This window comes from Myotis nattereri (assembly GCF_964212035.1).
Source record: "Myotis nattereri genome assembly, chromosome: 1".
NCBI lineage: Eukaryota > Metazoa > Chordata > Mammalia > Chiroptera > Vespertilionidae > Myotis > Myotis nattereri.
In genome coordinates this window covers 182,725,696-182,747,493 of record NC_138075.1, presented here as the reverse complement: position 1 = coordinate 182,747,493, position 21,798 = coordinate 182,725,696, and the positions used below count along the sequence as shown (strand labels likewise).

Sequence of the window (21,798 nt, the reverse complement as noted above, 5' to 3'; positions counted from 1 at the left end):
CTCTATGGGGACGTGAGCAGCCCAAATGATAAAGACACTCCAAGATTACTATTTATACTTAAGGCAATATAAAAAGCAAGGTTTTAACCTGGCATTCAAAAAATATTTAAATCTTTTGGATGGACGAAAAGAGCTAAATAGTCTACCCAAAATCTGTACAGCAGGGACCTGTTCTCAGCAGGTAAGCCTATTTACAAGTAAGAACCTCTTACTCTTGTAACATTGTCCTGTTTCATTTGAAGAGAATATGTAACCCCGCCCCCTGCAGAGCTCGTCTACAAGATCTCCATGACCCCACAGGAAGATGGACCTATCTCTACCAGAGAACTATTTACACTGCACACGGATACACATATACACACGTCTGTCCCCCGCATCCTCCAAATAGGCTCTGGATGCCTTTAATGAGGGATTATGGTCATTTTTACATTGATAGTGATAATAGACACTGAATAGTTTATTCTCACATGACTGCTAAATGAAAATGATTTTACAACATCATGACTGTTTACATTTCAGATATTCCCACCATTATCCACCTCCAAAATAAAAACACCAAAATGCTACCAAATTTACTTTGGTTTTCACAGTATAGTGTTTCTGGACTTTTTAATGTAAACATTCTCAGTTTATTAATTTTCAGAGTAATGACACAAATTGAGCATTCTCTTTGGAGTGCTAAACTTGCTTGTCCAGGTTACTTCATTCTTTTTCTCTTTTTCAAAAGCGCATCTCGTAGTGCCAACTGGAAGATAAGAAAAGGACAACTAAACATGGAAAGTCTTGGGCACCCAAGTATGCTCATGTGGTTATAGGAAAGTGTACCAAAATGGAATCACTAGTCAATAAGTCATCCCCCTAAACTACAAATAGTGAAATAGTCCATAACAGATCAGATCTGTAACCAGGCTAGGGCCTCCTTACTGCTAGGAAATAGGCAAAGCTCTTGAATACTGTTCCCACGCCATGGGACAAAAGCTCAAAACAGGAGCAGCTACAGAATGCAGACATGGAGCATTAAGAATAAGCCCAACGTTAAAAAAAGACAACCAAGGTCAATGTACACATCTTAAGTGTGTAATGAATACTATCCCATTAATTCACAAGTACTATTCTTGGATTCCTAGAAACTTTTAAAGATCTGTAGTTTTTGAATTTTAAAGGACACGTGTTCATTTGGGGGGAGGGAGAAGAGGAAGCTGCCAGGCTCTACATCTAAATGTTCTAAGTTTTTAAATTTTATGATTTTAAGTTATTGGCTCCTTGCCTTTAGCTCTTATCTGCGTGTTGGTATTTCTTTGTTAGGCAGAATAGCTAGCACACTTGAGGCAGAAAAAAAATCAAGTTCATTTTAACCTAATTTCCATGGCTAAGAAGGTATTTCTCAGACTCATCCATTTATGAATTATTTTCTCATCTGTAAAATTGGTTTAATCACAGTACATGCTCATATTGCTGTATGCTGATTAAACAAACATGCTGACAAGGAACAGGCCAAGCTTCTGTATCAAGCCAAAAAAGGCATGCTAAAATTGAGAGGAAGTAGCTAAAATGTAACAAAGCCACGAAAACCTCGTAATGAAGCAAGGTCTATAAACTATTACTATTTCCTCAACCCTAAACTCTTACAAAGGGCAGGTGAAGGATAAACTAATGAAATTAATAAATTCAACTATGAATTTAAATTGAACTGGGGAATTTTAAATATTAAATGGCAGCTTTCCTTTTACCTCAATTTCAACAACTTCTATTAAAAATACTGTCACTTTACTATTTACATAACACAGTTTAGAACCAGGAAGATTAAGTAAACAGACAGTAGACTTTAAATGGTACCTCAATTAAGTTAGTACTGGCTTGGTTCCCAGACAGAACACTGCCCTGGAGAGCTGGCCATTGCATTCAGGCTGAGCATTTTGGAACACTGGTTCAGAATGTGAGACTAGTTTACCCTTGAACTAGTTTACCCTTGACTGGATACCCTGGAGATTCTTCAGAATAGTTTGATACACTCTGGTGTAACCCCAGTACAAAAAGACATTAAAATATAAATTTGTTTTACTACAGTGAATTACTGAAAAAAACTAACCATGAAAGATCAAACATAGATAAAATGTAATCCCAAAGGCCTGTGAGCGTAAAGGCTGTGCAAAAGGGCACATACCATTGGGGAGCCATTTCGTTTGTGTGCTTCACTAAAACTGTTTCTGAGCTGTTACCACATATAATTATTGCTTCTAAAAAAGTACCAGACATATAATAAGCACTCAAAAATTCTTACTCAATTTTTACACTATAGTTCACATAAATGTCAGAGAATTTTAGCAAGAGAATGAACTGCACCCTTTTACTTAGAGGAGAAAAACAGAGTCCCCTTTGGACAGATGAGTCCCAACCAAGTCAGGTCTAGGACTGACACACCCTATCTTCCACCTCTCCAATAATACTCCCATTAATCCTAAGACACACACAATGCAAGGTCTTTAGAGGCACAAGTCCATCCCAAAAGTAAAGGTGTCTTAGAATGACAATCACAAGCTTCAAGTTGAACTCACCTGCTTTTCTCGGAAGGAACGCTTATTTTTTGAGCGGACATTATGGCTATACCGCATCATCATGAAGTTCTTCTGTTTTTTCTTCTCTTTATTTGTCGAACTGGAAAATGGATTCATTTTGGTTTTCTTCCTCATAAATTCTTTTCGGTCTGTCTTTCCAGCCTATCAGCACACATACAAAAAACATTTCATAAGTTACCTAATCAATATACACATCTCTTCTGTGCCAGGTGCTCTACTGGATGCCAAGGACACAAAGATGAAGGGAACACAGTCCTTGCTCCCCAGTGACTCAGTCCAGGGGAAATGGACCATGATCAACTGTAATGGGGCAAGGAGCTCAATGGGAAAAAAAGGTCATAATTGAACAACGTAAACTGATGAACAAAAACAGAGACAGAGAAGCATTGATCAGATGCTCAAACCTCAGAGGGAAGGTAGGGGAGGGTGGGGGTAAGGAGGAGAGATCAACAAAGGACCTGTATGCATGCATATAAGCATAACCAATGGACACAGACACCAGGGGGGTGAGGGCATGAGCAGGGGGCTGGGGGAGCAATGGGGGGATAAGGACACATATGTAAAACCTTAATCAATAAAAAGAGGGAAAAAAAAGTGGAGGCAAAAAAAAGTCATAATAATTCAGCTTGGTGTGGTCCGAGGAACCTCCTAGAAAGGGAGACCTGTGAGCTTTTTTTTGCAGGATGAAGGCATTCATGGTAAGGGGAAAGGAGAAAAAGGGGTAGAGCATTTCAGGAAATAGGAATAATAGCATATGGAAAGGTGTGGAGAAAGAACATAGGTTTTTTTAACTTATCTGAACAGATTTTATTACAAACGAAATGCAGAGGGTGATGTGGAGCCAGGATGGCCTGATGCCTAAGACAAGCAAAGGCACAGAAAATAAAGGTGGAAATGTCGGCAGGGTGCAATCACACCGTACTTGCCAGAGGCAGACTCCAACTGTCTGCCTTTTCCTTAATGACTGCAAACACTCCCCTGCTTTTCTATCAGCTCTGGTAAGTGTTCTGAGCCTCCCCGATACCATGAACATGTAATGGTGCTTCCCGTTATCTACAACATGTTTTGGATGGCAGTTACATGGCTGCCTACTTGTTGAGCTCATCTAACTGAACGCCTCATACCTGTGCATTTTATTCTATGTTCAGTACAGCTTTAGTCAAAACATTAAAGTAAAATACTACCATTCTGTGCCTATCCAAGTTCTGGGTCATGTTTCATTTCTTTGTCTTCTGTTTACAGGACTAGGGAACAGTATGCCTCACTCACCATTGCTGTTGCTAGTCTTGTCTCCTTGTCAGACTTCGGCTTTTTATGAAGGCGTTCAATGTCCCGAAGAGAAAGCAACTCGCCCCTGAGATGAAGGAAAAAATGTAACATGAAACAAGGGTGGAATTCCTCTCTCTAATACGTTCATTACCATGGGAGCTGCCTAAAGACCTAGGGCATGTGCTGCTGTACCTGGAATCTTCATCACTGTCTATTTCGACATACTTCCTCTTCTGGGCTTTCCCAGGGGCAGCGTCGAGTTCCTTCCTCATCTGGGCCAGGCGGATTTTCTGGAAGTCTTCCTGAGTTAAAACTCGGCTGGTGCTGACGGCTGCAGCTTTGGCTTTCCGCTCCTCCGCAGGCATGCTGCTCAGCTTCTTGGCCTTTAAGGACACAACAAAGGCTTTCAAGGCTACAAGCTCAGGTGAGAGCTCAGTCCCCCAGCAAGGCTCAGCATGAATTAAGTCCTAATGAACACTGGAGTGATGCACTGATAGAAGGAAATGTTGAAACTTACGATTTCTTGCTGTTCTTCATCAGAAGAGTGGTGCACGTCAACCCACTCCCCGTCGTCATCTGACTCCTCACTGAGACTGGCACTTTCCCACCCGTCTGTGTGAAAGAGAGGACAGGTAGGCTATCGCTTTGTGCTGAGTATTCATGGCAAGTGGAGATAAATCAAGTGAAAGTAAGGTTATGAACCTCAAAGAGATGCTCTACAAACCAAACACTGATCACTATTTATTGTTAAATAAGCCACATCAATTTAATTCATTGTAGGAATGGGACTTAAACACTGACCAAGTATCTACCCTCGGCCGAATTCTTACACTTTCTCTAACCCTCAAGACTCAATAGAAGAGGAACAGGACATTGCGTTAAGGCACCTGTTCCAGGCCAGTCAGAAAATGCAGCCTACACTGAAATTCTGAAATCATGTTTGACTCCAGAGGCCACGTTCTTCCCACCAAACCATGAACATCAAAACTGCACTAGTACAGTACAGCTGTCTTGGCTACACAGGAAGTACCCAACTCTTCTAAGCACATTAAGAAATGTTTTTAGAAACTAGTTAGAACAGTCATTCAGAGAACTGAGGTAGAAGATTTTGGATGTTAAAAAACCTGGCAGCCCTGGCTAGTGTGGCTCAGTTGGTTGGGCATCATCCTGTGCACCAAAAGGTCACTGGTTTCCCAGTCAGGGACCATGCCAGGTTGTGATCCAGATCCCCAGTAGGGTGCATGCAGGAGGCAGCCTATCAGTGTGTTTCTCTCTCTCTCCCTTTCCCTTCCTTTTGCTCTAGAAAATCAATAAAAAACATATTAAAAGCAAACAAATAAAAAACACCTTGCAGACACCACAATAAAGGGGTATTAGTGTTCTTAATGGAGCCACCATAGTACGCTTTCAAAATCAGCTACTTACAATCTCAGTGGTTCCTCATCCTATATAATAAAAGCCTAATATGCTAAGTGTCCAGTCGTCCATTCGACCAATCAAAGTGTAATATGCTAACGATATCTAAGGCCGCTCAACCGCTCGCTATGACGTGCACTGACCACCGGGGGCAGACACTCCGACCGGTAGGTTAGCTTGCTGCTGGGGTTCAGCCAATTGGGACTGAGACGGGCTAGACATGCCCCGGAGCCCTCCCATGGTTCCTCCCTGGCCCCAATCATGCACCGGTGGGGGCCCTCAGCCTAGCCTGTGCCCTCTCGCAATCTGGGACCTCTCGGGGGACATCAGGGAGCCGGTTTTGGCCCGATCCCACAGGCCAGGCCAAGGGATCCCACTAGCGCACAAATTCGTGCACCGGGCTTCTAGTGTTCTATATAATAGTGTCCCAGCTCTTTGGTATGGCATATACACAACCAATCATGATAAGGCCCAACTCAGACTCTAGTCTACTATTTGACTATTGTCTACTTTATATTCTGTACTGTAAGTTGCCCAAATCCTTTAGGACTTTGCTCACAGTTTGCCTGGAAAGTCTCCATTGTTCTACCATTCCTCACTTATAATTCAAAATACAGCTTATGGGCTACCATCTCCTTGAGGACTTTTTTGAACCTTGGAGGTTGACCTGACCTCTCTCCTGCCCTTATGCCTCACTCCAATTATAAATCCTAGTAACACTTTATTCTCAGCTCTTTTCTTCATGCCTGCAGGGCAGGAACCATATCATTCATCTTTGTATTGAAAGTGGCCAGTCCACAGCTAATGCTTAAAAAAGCTTTGCTGAAATCATGAATGAATGAACAGGAAAAAGATAGGACTTTAGCAACCAATATAAGAAAGTCAGAATGGAGCCAGAATGGAGATTCTCAAGCATTCTTCAACAAATTCAACAAGCCTTTTTCAACAGGAGAATTTTGGAAGATTGCTAAGGACTAATAAATACCTCATCATTTTTTTTTCCAGGCAACAAACATAAAACCATTATCTTTCCCAAGTGACAAGCATACCATTGGTAAGGGGCTGCCACCCTGAAGAACATGAAAAGACATCTACACTCGATTTTAAGTTCCCTAATAGCAGGAACCATGCCCATTTGATCCCCAAGGCTTGTAACAGTGCCTGGCATAAAGTCACTGCTGAATGTTCAATAGCGTAAAGATTTCAAGGTCAATACAGATATAGGAGTGACTATATCCCAAATAATGGTGAAATAAAAATGAACCTTCATCGTTTTCCACATTCTCTTCTCCTTTTTCAATTTCTAGAATTTCTGCTCCTGGGATGTAATCTTTAGCATCTAGTTCTCCATATTCTTGTACTCTTGCTTCTACAGAGGCCTCTGTAGGCTTACCCTAAAGGAAAGGAAATTGTTTTTAATATGGTTCTTAGATTGTAAATCATTATTCATGAAAAGGATTTCCTAGGATTATGAATTTAGAAGGGAGAATCACACAAAAATGAAGTAATCAAATGACAAAGATCAATCCACATATGCCTTGGGTCAATGTAAATTTCCCAGTGAGAACTCTGTCCACTATTTTCCCGCTCTCTTCTGATCCAGATCAGGAAACTGGAAGTTATTAGAGAATATCCATTAGGATTCCTTTTTTGTTGTTGTTGTTGAGAAAGAGAGAGAGATGGGGAGAGAGACATCAATGTGAGAAAGAGACATAGATTGATTGGTTGCCTCCTGCATACACCCTGACCGAGGACAGGATCAAACCTGCAACCAGGTCCGCAAGCTTGACCAGAATCAGACCCAAGACCCGCAGGCCGATGCTCTAACCACTTAGCAACACTGGCCAGGGCTCCGTTCTGATTCTTTAAGTCTTGAGATCACCATCTCTTTTTCTGTCACATACACCCATCTCTCTTCCCTTGCAACTCCAAAGAGGTGGTATCTGTCTGGGGATTGCCCATTCAATACTGGCATCAGCTACTGATTAATCTTTGGGATTCCAATAGATTAATGATTAAACAGCCTGACTGATCTATAAGACTCAGTTGTCATCAAATATTTAAGGCAATGGTATTCAATCAATTGTATTCTGAGCTTAAAGAATAAACCAGGCATATCACCAATACTCATAATGTAAGTAAGCTTCACAAACACTTAAACTCAAACTGTAGGATCACTCTCACCTTCTGAGACCATACCCTTTAGATCAACATATGCACACTTCACCTACCCGGAATTTCTTCTGTAACATCTGAGGATTCAGTGTTCGGAAGAGCTGAATCAAAGTTCTAGCAGACATCATTACATCTGTAAAATAATACCTTTAATTTAGAAACTCCAGAGCTAAGTGTCTTTTGAGATAAAAATGAATCATCCTATATTCTTTGGTCTACAGAGACTAACATGCAACTTACTCTTATCTTTGTGTGTTTTATACTGAGCCAGGTCTTGGAGAAGTTCTTCAGTCATGGCTAGAGGACATCGAGCTGTTATCTCCTTTATAGCATTAATTCTAGAAAAGGAAAAAACATTTAAAAGAACCCAAAAAGCAATTTCATATGGTTCAATTTAAGAAGGTGTCCTAAAAAGACTAAAAAGGGATAGAAGAAGTTGGGTCTTATAGAGCTTAGGTCTCTAAAACTGCAACCCAGGAGAGAATGTGAGAGTGGGCAGCCTTAGAGGGCTTTGTTCCAGAGAGCTTACTACCATTTCCCCTACCAGTGGTATAAGAAATAGTATCTTCTTTACAAAGTAAATAATGGTAGCATTCACTCGCTAACTCTAAGGGGAAACGGGACTAGGTCAAATAAGAAAAGCTAAAGGTCTTTAGAGCTGTTATCCTAGCAATAAGTCCATAAAAAGTAGCTCTCAACATACTGCTTAGTTATCAGGACAGATAACTAAGGGCTACTGTACTGTCTAGGAATTAAGGAGTGATTCAGCAATACATCATTTGTTCCAGGGGAAGATATGAATTCAGGGTAGAGACAGGAGAAAAATGCTGATCGCCAAACAATCATTCATTTGAAAAAGTGAAGCTAGTAAAAAAACAAAGTGTTGATTAGAAAGACAAATATCTTTTCTCTGACTCCCTTCTCAAAATTCTGACCAATAAAGTAAAAATATGAAGCCTCCTGAGAAGACTAAAGTATATTTTGAGGCCACACTCCCAGCTGAAACTTCCATCCTGGTCATGTAAAGCTAACCTAGTACATTAAAAACATCCAGTGCCTCCAGCCACATTCTACATACCCTACTGTCATGACTTCCCCAGAGTTCTTGTCGGTAACAAAATTGTTGGCCACAGTCATGAGCAAGGATTGAATGACCTGAATTGGGAATAAAAGAAGAGTGCTGGTAAGATATCTGCACCTACCCAAATATTTGAGGATGAAGCACAACAGATTATTCACAGTAGGAAACAGCATTCCACCTCCAGTTTGGGAGTGTGACGGAATTAAGACTGAGGAAGACAGATAAAAATACTCCACTTTGGGTTTTCGTCTCTGTGGCGAACTTCAGATTAAATTTTGCTCTCCTTTAAGGTTAGTTTTCAATATGGATTAAAGAAATTGCTTTGACCCAGGATAATCCAATCCCAATACTGTTTAAATCAAAGAAAGGCATTATCAGCTTTGAAAAGTAATCACATTTAACCAAAAGTAAGGACAAACTTACTCATATTCTTGACCTCCCATCATAAAACTTGGCAATTAAAATAAGAATTCTCAACAACTTGTTCAAAACAGTTTACTTCCTATAGTAAATTTTTTTTCAGTTTCTGTAAGTAAACTTCTGTATATATCTCCCTAAGAGTTAAAGTCGCTTCTACTCAATAAATAAATAAATAAATAAATAAGGGTGGGAGGGACAGTAATCCCTGTGGGAAAAGCCACATGATATACTTAATGGTAACACTGCGATGCACTAGATCCAGACAGAAGTAAGGTTTAAGACTTCTCACCTCTGGGGGTACTAGGTGATGAGATGCTTGTGCAGCAAACAGAAGGATCTTTGTTACTTCTAAAAATGTAAGAGGTTAGAAAGGTCATAGTTGGTTTACTGCTGTTCTCTGAACTATAGCAAACATGGCAAGGACATTCTGGCCCTAATGCTGCTGCTTACTCCACATGAACACTCCACCCCCTTGCTTCCTTCAAGCACCCACTCAACTGCTGCCTTATCAAAATGTCTTTTCTAATCAAATAATCTAAAATAAACCTGCCCCAGCACTCCCTACTGTCCTTATTTTGCTTCCTCTTTCCTTAAAACTCTTATTTTCACCTGGACATATATAGGATCTGACTACTTTATTCCCTTGTGACCACCCTAAGTTTCAAGGAAGAAATTGGCTATATTGTGCTAATGTTACACTTTTGAAGGAGCTATTCAAAATGGTGTGCAATATAAACTTATGAACTGTTTATTTCTGGAATTTTCCATTTAAATTTTTTTTTTTTTTTTTTGGACCTTGGGTAACTGAAGCTATAAAAGCAAAACTGCAGATGAAGGACTACTTTAAAAAAAGACTTGCTTTGAGAAACCAATTTATTGGTCTTTCCACCCCCACCACCCATAATTGTTTTTTAAAGTTGATGAGCAGAACAATTAACCCAGGGAAGATTCTGGAAAGAAAACATGAGTTTCTCTCCCCTTCTCTGAAACAACACATCTCACTCCTAACTCTTTATCTTTACAAATTACAGAAGAAAAAATTCTGGATGGTTATTTTAACCCCTAGATGACCTAGATGACCAAAGGAACATATGAGTGGGCGGCTTACCTCTTTGGTGGGGCTGCAGAAACCTTTGCACAAAGGGATAGAAGTTGAAAAGAAAAAGCTGTGGGGGGAAAAACGCAAACTTTAAAATTTCTGTAACTAAAGCTAAACTATAAGTTCACTTTTCCAAACCCAATTATATCACTAAGTTCAAATCTAAATAGCATCTAGTATAATCTGATCACCCAAAACACCACAATTCTGGTTTTATTATTAAATACCAGAGCTCTATTTTAGAGAAAAAACACTACCACTCTGGAGTATACCTAATCAAGGTGACATGGGGCCAGTTATTAAAGCAATTGCCATTTTTAAAACTGATTTTAGAGAAAGGGAGAGGGGGAGAGAGAGAAGGAGGGAGAAAAACATCGATGTGACAAACATGCATTGGTTGCCTCCCATCTGGGGTTGAACCAACAACCTGGGTATGTGCCCTGACTGGAAGTTGAACCTGCCGCCTTTTGGGGTATAGGACAATGCTCCAACCAACTGAGCCACACCGGCCAGGGCAAGCAGTTGCAATTTTTAACTTTAAGAAAAGGAAATTTGGAGATGGACTAGTCTTTATCAAAGTTCATTATGTGAAAATAAATTAATTTTTTCTATTTTAGCCACAGAATAAAACCATGGCCAAAGTAACAGGGAAGGTTTGGGTTCAATATAAAGATGGATGTCCAATTGTAGTCAGTTGTGAAACTCTGTATCATTTCCATCAACCATGCTTAAATTACAAGTCGCTTTTGGTTATCAAGCTCAAATTCAGGTTGGACATAAAATTACCACACAAATATATCAAGAATTGACTTGGTGATCCTGCCTTTGATCTGTAGACCATAGAGAAAAGGCAATTTGTTCACTAAAGTGTTGTTTTTCTTAGAGAAAGAGAATGAGTGCTTTCATTTTTAAGTTGATCTATGTCTATACTGTTTAATTTTCAGTAAATAAGCCAAACCTGTTTTACTTTTTTAATTAAAAATTTTTTTTTGAAGAAAGCAACCTATTCAATGATTTTCAGAATAGCAGCACTAGTCACAAGAGCAAAACGATGGGGAACAACCTCAATGGTCATTTCTTCACGGCCTAAATTTTTGGGAATCTCTTCTACAATGCCATTTGGTCCAAGAGTGTGTGTGAAGTTTCCATATGTATATACAAATATATATACATTATATCACCAAGGAGCTCTTGCAGTCTAATTTAATATAAAATAAATGAGCACAGAATTCAGCTTTGCAAACATGACAATCTCCTACTAGAGGGGTCTGGAACTTAGGAAAGCTATGAAGGAATAAACTGTGAAATGTAGTAATAGGCAATAAAAATATGTAGGTTGTGTTGGCTCAGAAAAATATATGTGAAACAAAGTTAAATAAGAAAAATAGCCGAAACCGGTTTGGCTCAGTGGATAGAGCGTCGGCCTGCGGACTGAAAGGTCCCAGGTTCGATTCCGGTCAAGGGCATGTACCTGGGTTGCGGGCATATCCCCAGCGGGGGATGTGCAGGAGGCAGCTGATCGATGTTTATCTCTCATCGATGTTTCTAACTCTCTCTCTCTCTCCCTTCCTCTCTGTAAAAAGTCAATAAAATATATTAAAAAAAAAAAAAAAAAAAAAAAGAAAAATAGAACACAAAATGTCTGTCCATAAATATATATACAATTTAACATTCATACTTACTAATAAGAAAAAAAATTATAAAAATACGCCAAAACCGGTTTGGCTCAGTGGATAGAGCGTCGGCTTGCGGACTGAAGGGTCCCAGGTTCAATTCCGGTCAAGGGCATATACCTGGGTTGCGGGCACGTCCCCAGTGGGAGATGTGCAGGAGGCAGCTGATCGATGTTTCTCTCTCATCGACGTTTCTAACTCTCTATCTCTCTCCCTTCCTCTCTGTAAAAAATCAATAAAATATATATAAAAAAAAATTATAAAAATAGTATTTTCAGAGTAAAAGATTTTATTCTTCTCTAAATTGTATAAATTTAAATGATTTGGGGGATAAAATTAAGCCACTCTACTACTTTAGAGGCTTTCTTTTAGCAAAAATAATTCTATTTCCAATATCCACCAAGAGAAACAATGTAATTCAAACCTCGTGAATTCCCACCAATCTGGAAATGAGGTTCATGAGCATCATCTTCACTTCAAACCTCTCCTTAGAGCTCTCTAGCTGCTTTAGTAGTTTTTCTGCAAAATCTAAAAGAAAGTATCAGAAAAGTACACTATGGGTCCATGGTCTGTACAACATTACCTTACACATGTAGAGAAAGGCAGGAGTTAGATCGGCGACTCTGGTATGGCTGTACCTGAAATCACTCTGTTGAACCAGGATGGTATAAACAGCAGTATGACAGCAGTATGACAGAAGGGGAAAAGATTCGCACACGGGTCAATACAGCTTCAATAATGCCGCAAGTTAGGTCTTAAGGATGCTCAAGGTTTTTAGCATCAACATGCTGAGTGACTGTTTAATAGGTGCTCCATTTAACAGTTGTTCTTCAACTTCAGTTTCTCAACATGTGGTCCACAGACCACCAGCAGCTGGTCCACACGGTACTTTTGCAGAAATACAGAATCTCAGGTCCCAAGCCAGACCTACTGAGTCAATCTGCACTTTAACAGGATCCCCAGGTGATTCTATATGCACCTTAAAGTTTGAGAAACACTGACCTAGAGGAGGGGCCAGCAAGCACTACTGTACAGAGCATTTAAAAGCCCGAATGTCGCCCAGCCAGTGTGGCTCAGTGGTTGAGCATCAGCCTATGCACCAGGAGATCATGGTGTGATTCCTGGTCAGGGCATATGCCCAGGTTGCCGGTTCAATCCCCAGTGTGGGGTGTGTAGGAGGCAACTGATCAATGATTCTCTCTCATCATTGATGTTTCTGTCTCTCTCTCTCCTTCTCCCTTCCTCTATGAAATCAATACCAATAAAAAAATAAAAATAAAAGCCCCAATGTCCAACTGCACCCAATACCAACTAATCAGTCTCTGGGGATAACAGGACCCAAGCACCAGTATAGTTTACAAATTCTCTAAGTGAGTCCAATTTGCATTCCAGTTTGAGAACTGGTGTTCTAGAATATGGTTTCTCAAACTTTTGGTTTCCACAGACCAGTTTTTTGTTTTTTCTTTAAAAAAAGGACAAAAGATTATCAGTTTTTCACTTAGTCAAGCACAATGTTGTCCTACCATTATTGTGTTGTTAAAATAAAAATTTTAGAGAGAGCTGTTCTTTCATGTTTTTCTTATTTTGCTATGACTGAGAATCACTGTTTCAGAACATAAACTAGTAACAGCTACCACCAACTAGTAACAAGTAAGTATTTACTGATTGTCTATTAAGCCCCAGGGATCTTATATTCCCTGGTAACTCTGAAGGTAGGAAACTAACTAGGCAGAGATCAAGCCAATAAGAAATTGCAAAGTCATAATTATAGTACCTTGAGGATCATGAATCAAGTGAATAGCTGAAAAGTTAAACACCTCTGGTTTTTTCTTCTTCTTTTGTTTCTGAAACAAAGGGAAAGAAAAAACATTTACCTTCTGAATTACAGTAATGAGGCCCTTGGGGTTAAATGTGCTAATGTGCTAAAAGCTGTGATCAAGTCCACCACACAGTTTAAAAAGAAGACAAAAATTTTTGTTCCAAAAACCTTTCTTTCATAACAAGAGTATAGATGGTTTTTGTCTTTTAAGATTCACTAGTAAAACTTAAAGGAATTTGGCAATATAAAAATTAACCACATAAGGGCCAAATTAATGATTTTCAGAATAATCATTACAAAATATAAAATGTATTTTATTCATGTACTCTTCTGAGAAGATATGCCTACCAAAGAGATCCTAATATAGATCATCTCAATCAGAAGTGAAAAGTAAATTTAATCTAATTTATTCAAGTCACAGATTTTGCTAGAGCTGAAAATTAAATTCATCCCAAAATTAGTGCTTAAAAACTCATTACACATTTCTTCTATAAGTCTTTTAGAAATGTGCTTTATTTTAAATTCTTAAAAGCTTTTGCTAAAAACCTTTTCTACATTCTAATGATTCCTACCCTCATTTCACAGGTACAAATCTCACCTTGAGCACTTTCATAGCCTTTTCCAACCTCTTCTTGTGCTTGGAGCTTTTCTTCCCTGTGGCATACTGCACTAGCAGGTCTCTTGCTGTTGGTCCTTCATCCTAAAAAAAAAACACCTACTTTGTAAAACTGTAAATAAGGAAAGTCTGCATAGAAGCTAAGAGTAATCCTTTCAACCACTTCTTCACACTTACACTCTTTGAACACAGCCATTAAAAATGAACAGGAGCCCTAACGGGTTTGGCTCAGTGGACAGAGCGTCAGCCTGTGGACTGAAGGGTCCCAGGTTGGATTCCGGCCAAGGGCATGTACCTTGGTTGCGGGCACATCCCCAGTAGGAGGTGTGCGGGAGGCAGCTGATCGATGTTTCTCTCTCATCGATGTTTCTAACTCTCTATCCCTCTCTCTTCCTCTCTGTAAAAAATCAATAAAAAAAAAGAACAGGATTTCTAAAAGTCAATAAAAAATATTTTCCCATGTGCACAAACAGGCATAAACAAAGACTTTGACTGCAGCATTGATTTTTACCTTTGTATTTTCTTTTTTTAAAAATATCAATATTTTTAAAATTTATCTTTATTGTTGGAAGTATTACAGATGTCCCTCTTTTTCCCCATTGACCTCCTCCACCCAGTACCTCTCCCCTGCCCAGACTTCATCACACTACTGTGTGTGTCCATGGGTTATGCATATATGCATATAATTTTTTTAAAAATATATTTTATTGATTTTTCACAGAGAGGAAGGGAGAGAGACAGAGAGTGAGAAACATTGATGAGAGAGAAACATCGATCAGCTGCCTCCTGCACATCTCCCACCGGGGATGTGCCCGCAACCCAGGCACATGCCCTTGACCGGAATCGAACCTGGGACCCTTCAGTCCGCAGGCCGACGCTCCATCCACTGAGCCAAACCGGTTTTGGCAATTTTTTGGTTAATCTCTCCCCACCCACCCCTGCATTCCCTCTGAGATTCATCAGTCTGTTTCATGCTTCTATGTCTCTGGATCTATTTTGTTCATCAGTTTATTTTGTTCATTAGATTCCACATATGAATGAGATCATGTGATACTTGTCTTTCTTTGACTTATTTCACTTAGCATAATACTCTCCAGGTCCCTCTATGATGTCTCAAAGCATAAGAGATCCTTCTTTTTTAATTTTCCTTTTAATTTTTATTAAAGTATAATATATTGACTGCAACTTTCCTCTAATTTGAAAAACAAACTGGAAACAAGTATTTATGAACAGGAAAATTTTTAACTATAATCCATTTATATTCAGAAATATGACATGTAGGGTAAAAGCATATGGCAGAGAGGAACAAAATAGAAACAGAGGAATGGATACATGGAACAGACTGACAAAGGCCAGAGGAGAAGGGGGTGGAGGTGGAGGTGGGGGGACTGGAAAGAAGGTTGAAGAGATAGCAAAAGAACATAGATGCATAACCCACAGACATAGACAACAGTATGGTGATAGCCAGAGGGACGGGGAGGCGGGGGCTGGGTGGAACAGGCAAAGGGGAGGGGTAAATGTTGGACCTCTGTAATAGTGTCAACAATTTTTTTTAAAAAGCATAGGGCAGATTTACATTTACTAACAGAATAAGCTCTAAATGAATTGGTAAGTATATATTGACACAAAGAAAGCAATCTACAGTATAATATGTGTATTATTTACATATTTTAAAAACCTACTGTGGCTTGGCTGGCATAGCTCTGTGGTTGAGCATCAACCTATGAACCAAGAGGTCACGGTTCCATTCCCGGTCAGGGCACATGCCTGGATTGCGGGCTCAGTCCCCAGTGTGGGGTGTATAGGAGGCAGGCAATCAATGATTCTCATCATTGATGCTTCTATCTCTGTATTCCTCTCCCTTCCTCTCTGAAATCAATAAAAAATATCCTATCTAATAAAAGAGAAACATGGTAATTGGAGTACGACCGCTACCCTTCCCATTGGCTAATCAGCGAGGTATGCAAATTAACTGCCAGCCAAGATGGCAGCCGGCAGCCAGGCAGCTTGAAACTAACATGAGGCTTGCTTGCTTCAGTGGCAGAGGAAACCAACGTTCCCCCGCCTGCTTTGCCGGCCTCTGAGCCTGCAGTTTAAGAAACACTGTAACAAATATAGAAGCTAAACAAAACCCCAGAAACCTGCTTTCAGCGAGGCCGGGATCTTAGAGCTGGAGTTATACATTGTTTCGATTATAGAACCGAAACAAACCAGATACCTTCTTTCAGCAGCAGAAGCCTCAGAGCTGGAGCCAGAGCTAAAGCTGGCCCAGAATAAAAAAAGAAAAAAGAAAAAAAGGAGCAGTTGGGAGCTTCAGTCGGCCTGAAAATAGCCCTCAGCCCCTCACCCAGACTGGCCAGGCACCCCAGTGGGGACCCCCACCCTGAAGGGTGTGTGACCAGCTGCAAACAGCCATCATCCCCACACCCAGGCTGGCCAGGCACCCCAGTGGGGACCCCCACCCTGATCCAGGACACCCTTCAGGGCAAACCAGCCAGCCCCACCCATGCACCAGGCCTCTATCCTATATAGTAAAAGGGTAATATGCCTCCCAGCACCGGGATCAGTGGAGCCGAAAGGCCTCCCGGCACTGGGATCAGCGTGACAGGGGGCAGCACCCAAACCCCCTGATCGCCCTGCGGCTCTGTGTGTGACAGGGGGCGGGGCCACAACCTCCCTATCCGCCCTGCTCTGTTCCTGACAGCGGAAGGCACCCCAACACCCTGATCAGCCCTGCTCTGTGCCTGATAGGGGGGAGCTCTCGAACCCCCTGATCGCCCTGCGGCTGTGTGTGACAGGGTGCAGCGCTTCAACACCCTGATCGGCCCTGCCCTGAGTGTGAGAGTGGCGGCGCCCCAACCACCTGATCGGCCCTGCTCTGTGGGTGATAGAGGGAGGCACCCCAACCCCCCCCCCCCCACCACGGGCCCTGCTCTGTGTGTGATGGGGTAGAGCCATAACCTCCCCATCGGCCCTGCCCTGAGTGTGACAGTGGCGGCGCCCCAACCCCCTGATCGGCCCTGCTCTGTGGGTGATAGAGGGCGGCGCCCCAACTCCTTGATGCACCCTGCCCTGAGTGTGACAGGGGGCGGTGCCCCAACTCCCCTATCGGCCGTGCTCTGTGCATGACAGGGGGGAGCTCCCCAACCCCTTGATTGACCCTGCTCTGTGCATGACAGGGTACGGAGCCCCAACCCCCCTGATGGGGCCTGCTCTGTGCGTGACAGGGGGTGGCGCTGCAACCTCCACATCGACCCTGCCTTGAGTGTGACAGGGGGCGGTGCCCCAACCCCCCAATCAGCCCTACCCTGAGAGTGACTGAGGGTGGCATCGCAACCTCCCAATATGCCCTGCTCTGTGCATGACAGGGGAAGGCGCCCCAACTCCCCAATCAGCCCTGCTCTGAGCCCGACCAGGGGCTGCACCTAGGGATTGGGCCTACCCTCTGCCACCCAGGAGCAGGCCTAAGCCAGCAGGTCGTTATCTCCTGAGGGGTCCCAGACTGCGAGAGGGCACAGGCCGGGCTGAGGGACCCCCCCATCCCCACCGAGTGCACAAATTTTTGTGCACTGGGCCTCTAGTTAAAAATAAAATAAGAAAATAAAAACCTACTGTGCATATAAGACAATCATATACACACCTACATATATAACTGCAAGGGAAAACAAAATGGTTATCTGTGAAGAAGGGATGAGGAAGTGGAAATAACACAGGGTCAAGCAAATTTCTATTTTATCTATAGTATCTGGAACTTTTTACAATAAAAGTGTATTACTCATACACCATTTAATAAGATAAAATGAATTACAAAATATTATTATATACTAGTGTCCCAGTGCACAGATTTGTACACATTGAAAGAAAATTAATTAGAAGAAATATTTTAATATTGCTATTCACCCTTTCTCTATAATAGAAGTGTCAACCAAATTCACGATCAACAATAACAGATCAAAACACACACATACAACTGGCGCCAGCGAGAGCTTTATATGTATCGTGCATGTGCAAGTCAGCTTAGTGTTTTATATGTACAGAATAAACTTGCTTAATTAGACCTGCTTTCTGATGTAGCTAAACTTTTTCCAGCCCAGTGAAGCACCCCAACTTCTCTTTCAGGTAATTGTCAGTAACACAGCAGTAAATGTCAACATAAAGCAGATTATTATTGTAGATCACACAGGGAGAACAAAGGGTAAAATATTTAACTGTAGCAGTGTTTGACTATATTCTGTGCAGTGAGAAAACCTGAAGTCATTTTCAAGGTCCACCATTTCTTACTTCTTTTCAGTTGTGTCAAGTTTCTAAACTTTCTAAATCTCCATTTTCCAGTTAATGAAAATAAAATAGGATTCCACCAAGTCTCCTATCTACCTACTCCAGGACTTCTGTGAGGATCAAATGAGATGAGGCACATGAAAACCCTTCACAAACATTTGGTTAAATTGTGAAATGTTTGCACCTGGCTATAAGGCAAGGCGCGTTCCTGGGCTGAAAAAACGCAAAGAGGCTAGGGAGAGTAAGCCAGGCATGCTATATGACGTCGTTACCCAGCGCCCACAGCTACCGTTTCCGGACTGGTTTGGGCTGTGGGCCGCATTTTGTGCCACAGAGTCTCGGCAGCATTGGCTGCGATTTGGTGGGGTGTCACTCCAGGGTGGTGGCAGGGCCTGTGTCCCACTTGGGGGAAGCCAAGTGTTGCTTTGTGGGCACCAGGTTTCTCTGTGTGCATCATGGAAGCTCCTGTGTTGAGCTGCCCCCTGGTGGTCAGTGGGCATCATAGCAAATGGTCAGACACTGCATATTAGCGTTTTATGTATATAGACTAGAGGCCCATGATCAGGGATGATAGGGGCCTTCCTTCCTTCCTTCCTTCCCCCCTCCCCCTCCCCCCTCCCCTCCCCTCTCCTTCCTTCCTTCCTTCCTTCCTTCCTTCCTTCCTTCCTTCCGTGCTGCTCCCGGTGGTCAGTGCACATCATAGTGAGTGGTTGAATTCCCAGTTGGTCAAACTCCCAAGGGGACAATTTGCATGTTAGCCTTTTATTATATAGGATTCCAGTATTCTTATAAAAATGCTAAAATAGGAAGGGAAATTTTTCTCCTTTTAAATTCAATTAAAAGTATTTTTTAATTAACAAAATTTCATATAATATATCTTGATTTTTCCTTTTAAAGATGCCATGATATTACTCCTCTCCATTCCCCCACTTTGAACTTCTATGATGTCGATACTCACCTCAAAAATGTGTTGGCAGCATCGCCCTAACTGGTTTGGCTCAGTGGATAGAGCGTCAGCCTGCAGACTCAAGGGTCCCAGGTTTGATTCCGGTCAAGGGCATGTGCCTCGGTTGCGGGTATGTCCCCAGTGGGGAGTGTGCAGGAGCCAGCTGATCAATGTTTTTCTCTCATCGATGTTTCTAACTCTCTATCTCTCTCCCTTCCTCTCTGTGAAAAATCAATAAAATATATTTAAAAAAAAATGTGTTGGCAGCAATTTTCATTCTAAGTTTATATAGTGAGGTATAGTAACTGCTTTAGAACTAATAACAAGGGTGAATAAATCTAAGTTTTATTAGTTACTTAACCAATCTTACTAAACTTAAGTGACAAATTCTAAACTATAAAATCTCCACATGGCAGAACTCAATAAAGGATAAATGTAACAAGTAAGTTCCTTTCTAATGTAAGCAGTTATGGATTTTGCCATTTACCCTGAAAGCAATAATGAAATCTCATAAGCTGTAAAATTCAGAAGCATTTATGGTTAAACTAACCTCCGATTCTGAGTCGCTGTCTTGTTTTTCCTCTTCATCTTTCCCAAGGAAGAATGTTAAAGCAGCAACTAATATCTAAAGATCAATCAGAACAAAAAATTACTCATCCCACCATACAACAAAGAATAAATACTTCTGTCTACTCTTTATATAAGTGTACACAAAAGGATCTAAAGAAAAAATTAAAAATGGGATTTGAGCTAATTTTCTCAATTAAAACATAATGCTTTTATAACATTACTTGTCCTAAAAAATATGTAATTTAAAAAAATCTTAGATAAAAATATCTAGGCTCTACATAGTTATCGTTCAAGTAGACTGTCAAGAATTTCCATGCCATGGCTTGGTAGATCAGTTGGTTAGAGCCTCATCCTGATACATAACAGTTGTGGGTTTGATTCTTGGTCAGGGCACATACAAGAATCAACCAATGAATGCATAATAAGAGGAACAACAAATCAATGTTTCTCTCTCTCTCACTAAAAATAAAAAAATCAATAAAAAAAAGAATTCCTACTTCCCCCCTACAAAAAAGTGACATTACAGTCCTTTTAATAGAAAGTCAAACATATCCTTAATTATCATTCATCTGTGTCTGAGCCCAATAAAATAGTCAACATTATAGTAAAAACATAAAATCAACACTACTGTTTAATACACAGCATTTTACAACACTCATATGTAGAATTGTGCACCTGAAACCATTATAATTTTATTAATCAGTGTCATCCCAATAATTTCAATAAAAAGGGGGAGCCTTAGCCAGTTTGGCTCCATGGAAAGAGCGTTGGCCTGTGAACTGAAAGGTCCCAGGTTCGATTCCGATCAAGGGAACATGCCCAGGTTGTGGGCTCAATCCCCAATGGGGGGCTTGCGGGAAGCAGCCAATCAATGATTCTCTCTCATCATTGATGTTTCTATCTCTCTCGCCCTCTCCCTTCCTCTCTGAAATCAATAAAAATATATTAAAAGAAAAAAAAATGGGGGGGGGGGGACCTTCATGATAATTTTGACTCTTCTAAAGCACAGGTTGATGAAGCAGGAAATGGCGTATACACAGAGCACCAGTAAAATGAACTACATACTCCCTCTTCCTCGTATACCATTCTCGTTTACTCTCTATGGAGAAGCAGACCACTCACAAACAGTGCCTTCACACAGCCACACAGGTGCTCACCTTGGTGACCTTAGAGAAACACGCAGTTGTTATAACATTGACAGTTTTGGCATCGTTCCTGGGGAAAGACAAATGAATGTTATAAAGTAAGTTTTCATTCTATTGTATTTGACAGCACAAAGGTACAAAATAAATAATATAATAAACATTTCTGACTTGTCAGAATTCATAGCTATAATAATTTTAAAAAGTCATAAGTTGCTAGTCAACCACAGTTTGATTACTTAATTTAATACTAATTAAACTTAAGCTCAGTCTTACTTCAGAAAATTATGCAGTCATTAAGACGCACTCATGGCCCTGGCTGGGTAGCTCAGTTGGTTTGAGCAATATCCCGATACACCAAGATTGCGAATTTGATCCCTGAGCAGGGCACATACAATAAGCATGTCAAACTCATGGCCGGCAGGCCGCATGTGGCCCACAGTGCATATTTTTGCAGCCCAGCCAATATAACGGTATGTAAGAAACATTTAATAAAAATTCCGTAACTTAATTTTTACAATATCCTGTTATACAGTGATGGCGAACCTGACATGCGTGTCAGAGGTGACACGTGAACTCATTTTTTTGGTTGATTTTTCTTTGTTAAATGGCATTTAAATATATAAAATAAATATCAAAAATACAAATCTTTGTTTTACTATGGTTGCAAATATCAAAAAATTTCTATATGTGACATGGCACCAGAGTTAAGTTAGGG

General features: G+C 40.9%; 1 protein-coding gene across 1 annotated transcript in view; it reads right to left on the bottom strand.

Moving 5' to 3' along the window:
- The window catches only part of SDAD1 (SDA1 domain containing 1), a 31,970-nt gene continuing 10,172 nt past the window's right edge, over positions 1 to 21,798 (bottom strand). The window contains exons 7-22 of the mRNA XM_081089662.1: positions 21,096 to 21,153; positions 19,919 to 19,993; positions 14,127 to 14,228; positions 13,484 to 13,553; positions 12,134 to 12,237; positions 10,046 to 10,103; positions 9,227 to 9,285; positions 8,515 to 8,591; positions 7,677 to 7,774; positions 7,493 to 7,569; positions 6,526 to 6,655; positions 4,363 to 4,457; positions 4,038 to 4,228; positions 3,846 to 3,930; positions 2,556 to 2,717; positions 1 to 745 (exon numbers count right to left, since the gene is read on the bottom strand). Coding sequence (XP_080945788.1) covers positions 698 to 745; positions 2,556 to 2,717; positions 3,846 to 3,930; positions 4,038 to 4,228; positions 4,363 to 4,457; positions 6,526 to 6,655; positions 7,493 to 7,569; positions 7,677 to 7,774; positions 8,515 to 8,591; positions 9,227 to 9,285; positions 10,046 to 10,103; positions 12,134 to 12,237; positions 13,484 to 13,553; positions 14,127 to 14,228; positions 19,919 to 19,993; positions 21,096 to 21,153 — 1,489 coding nt within the window. The 3' untranslated portion in view covers positions 1 to 697. The remainder of the gene's footprint in view (positions 746 to 2,555; positions 2,718 to 3,845; positions 3,931 to 4,037; positions 4,229 to 4,362; positions 4,458 to 6,525; positions 6,656 to 7,492; positions 7,570 to 7,676; positions 7,775 to 8,514; positions 8,592 to 9,226; positions 9,286 to 10,045; positions 10,104 to 12,133; positions 12,238 to 13,483; positions 13,554 to 14,126; positions 14,229 to 19,918; positions 19,994 to 21,095; positions 21,154 to 21,798) is intronic.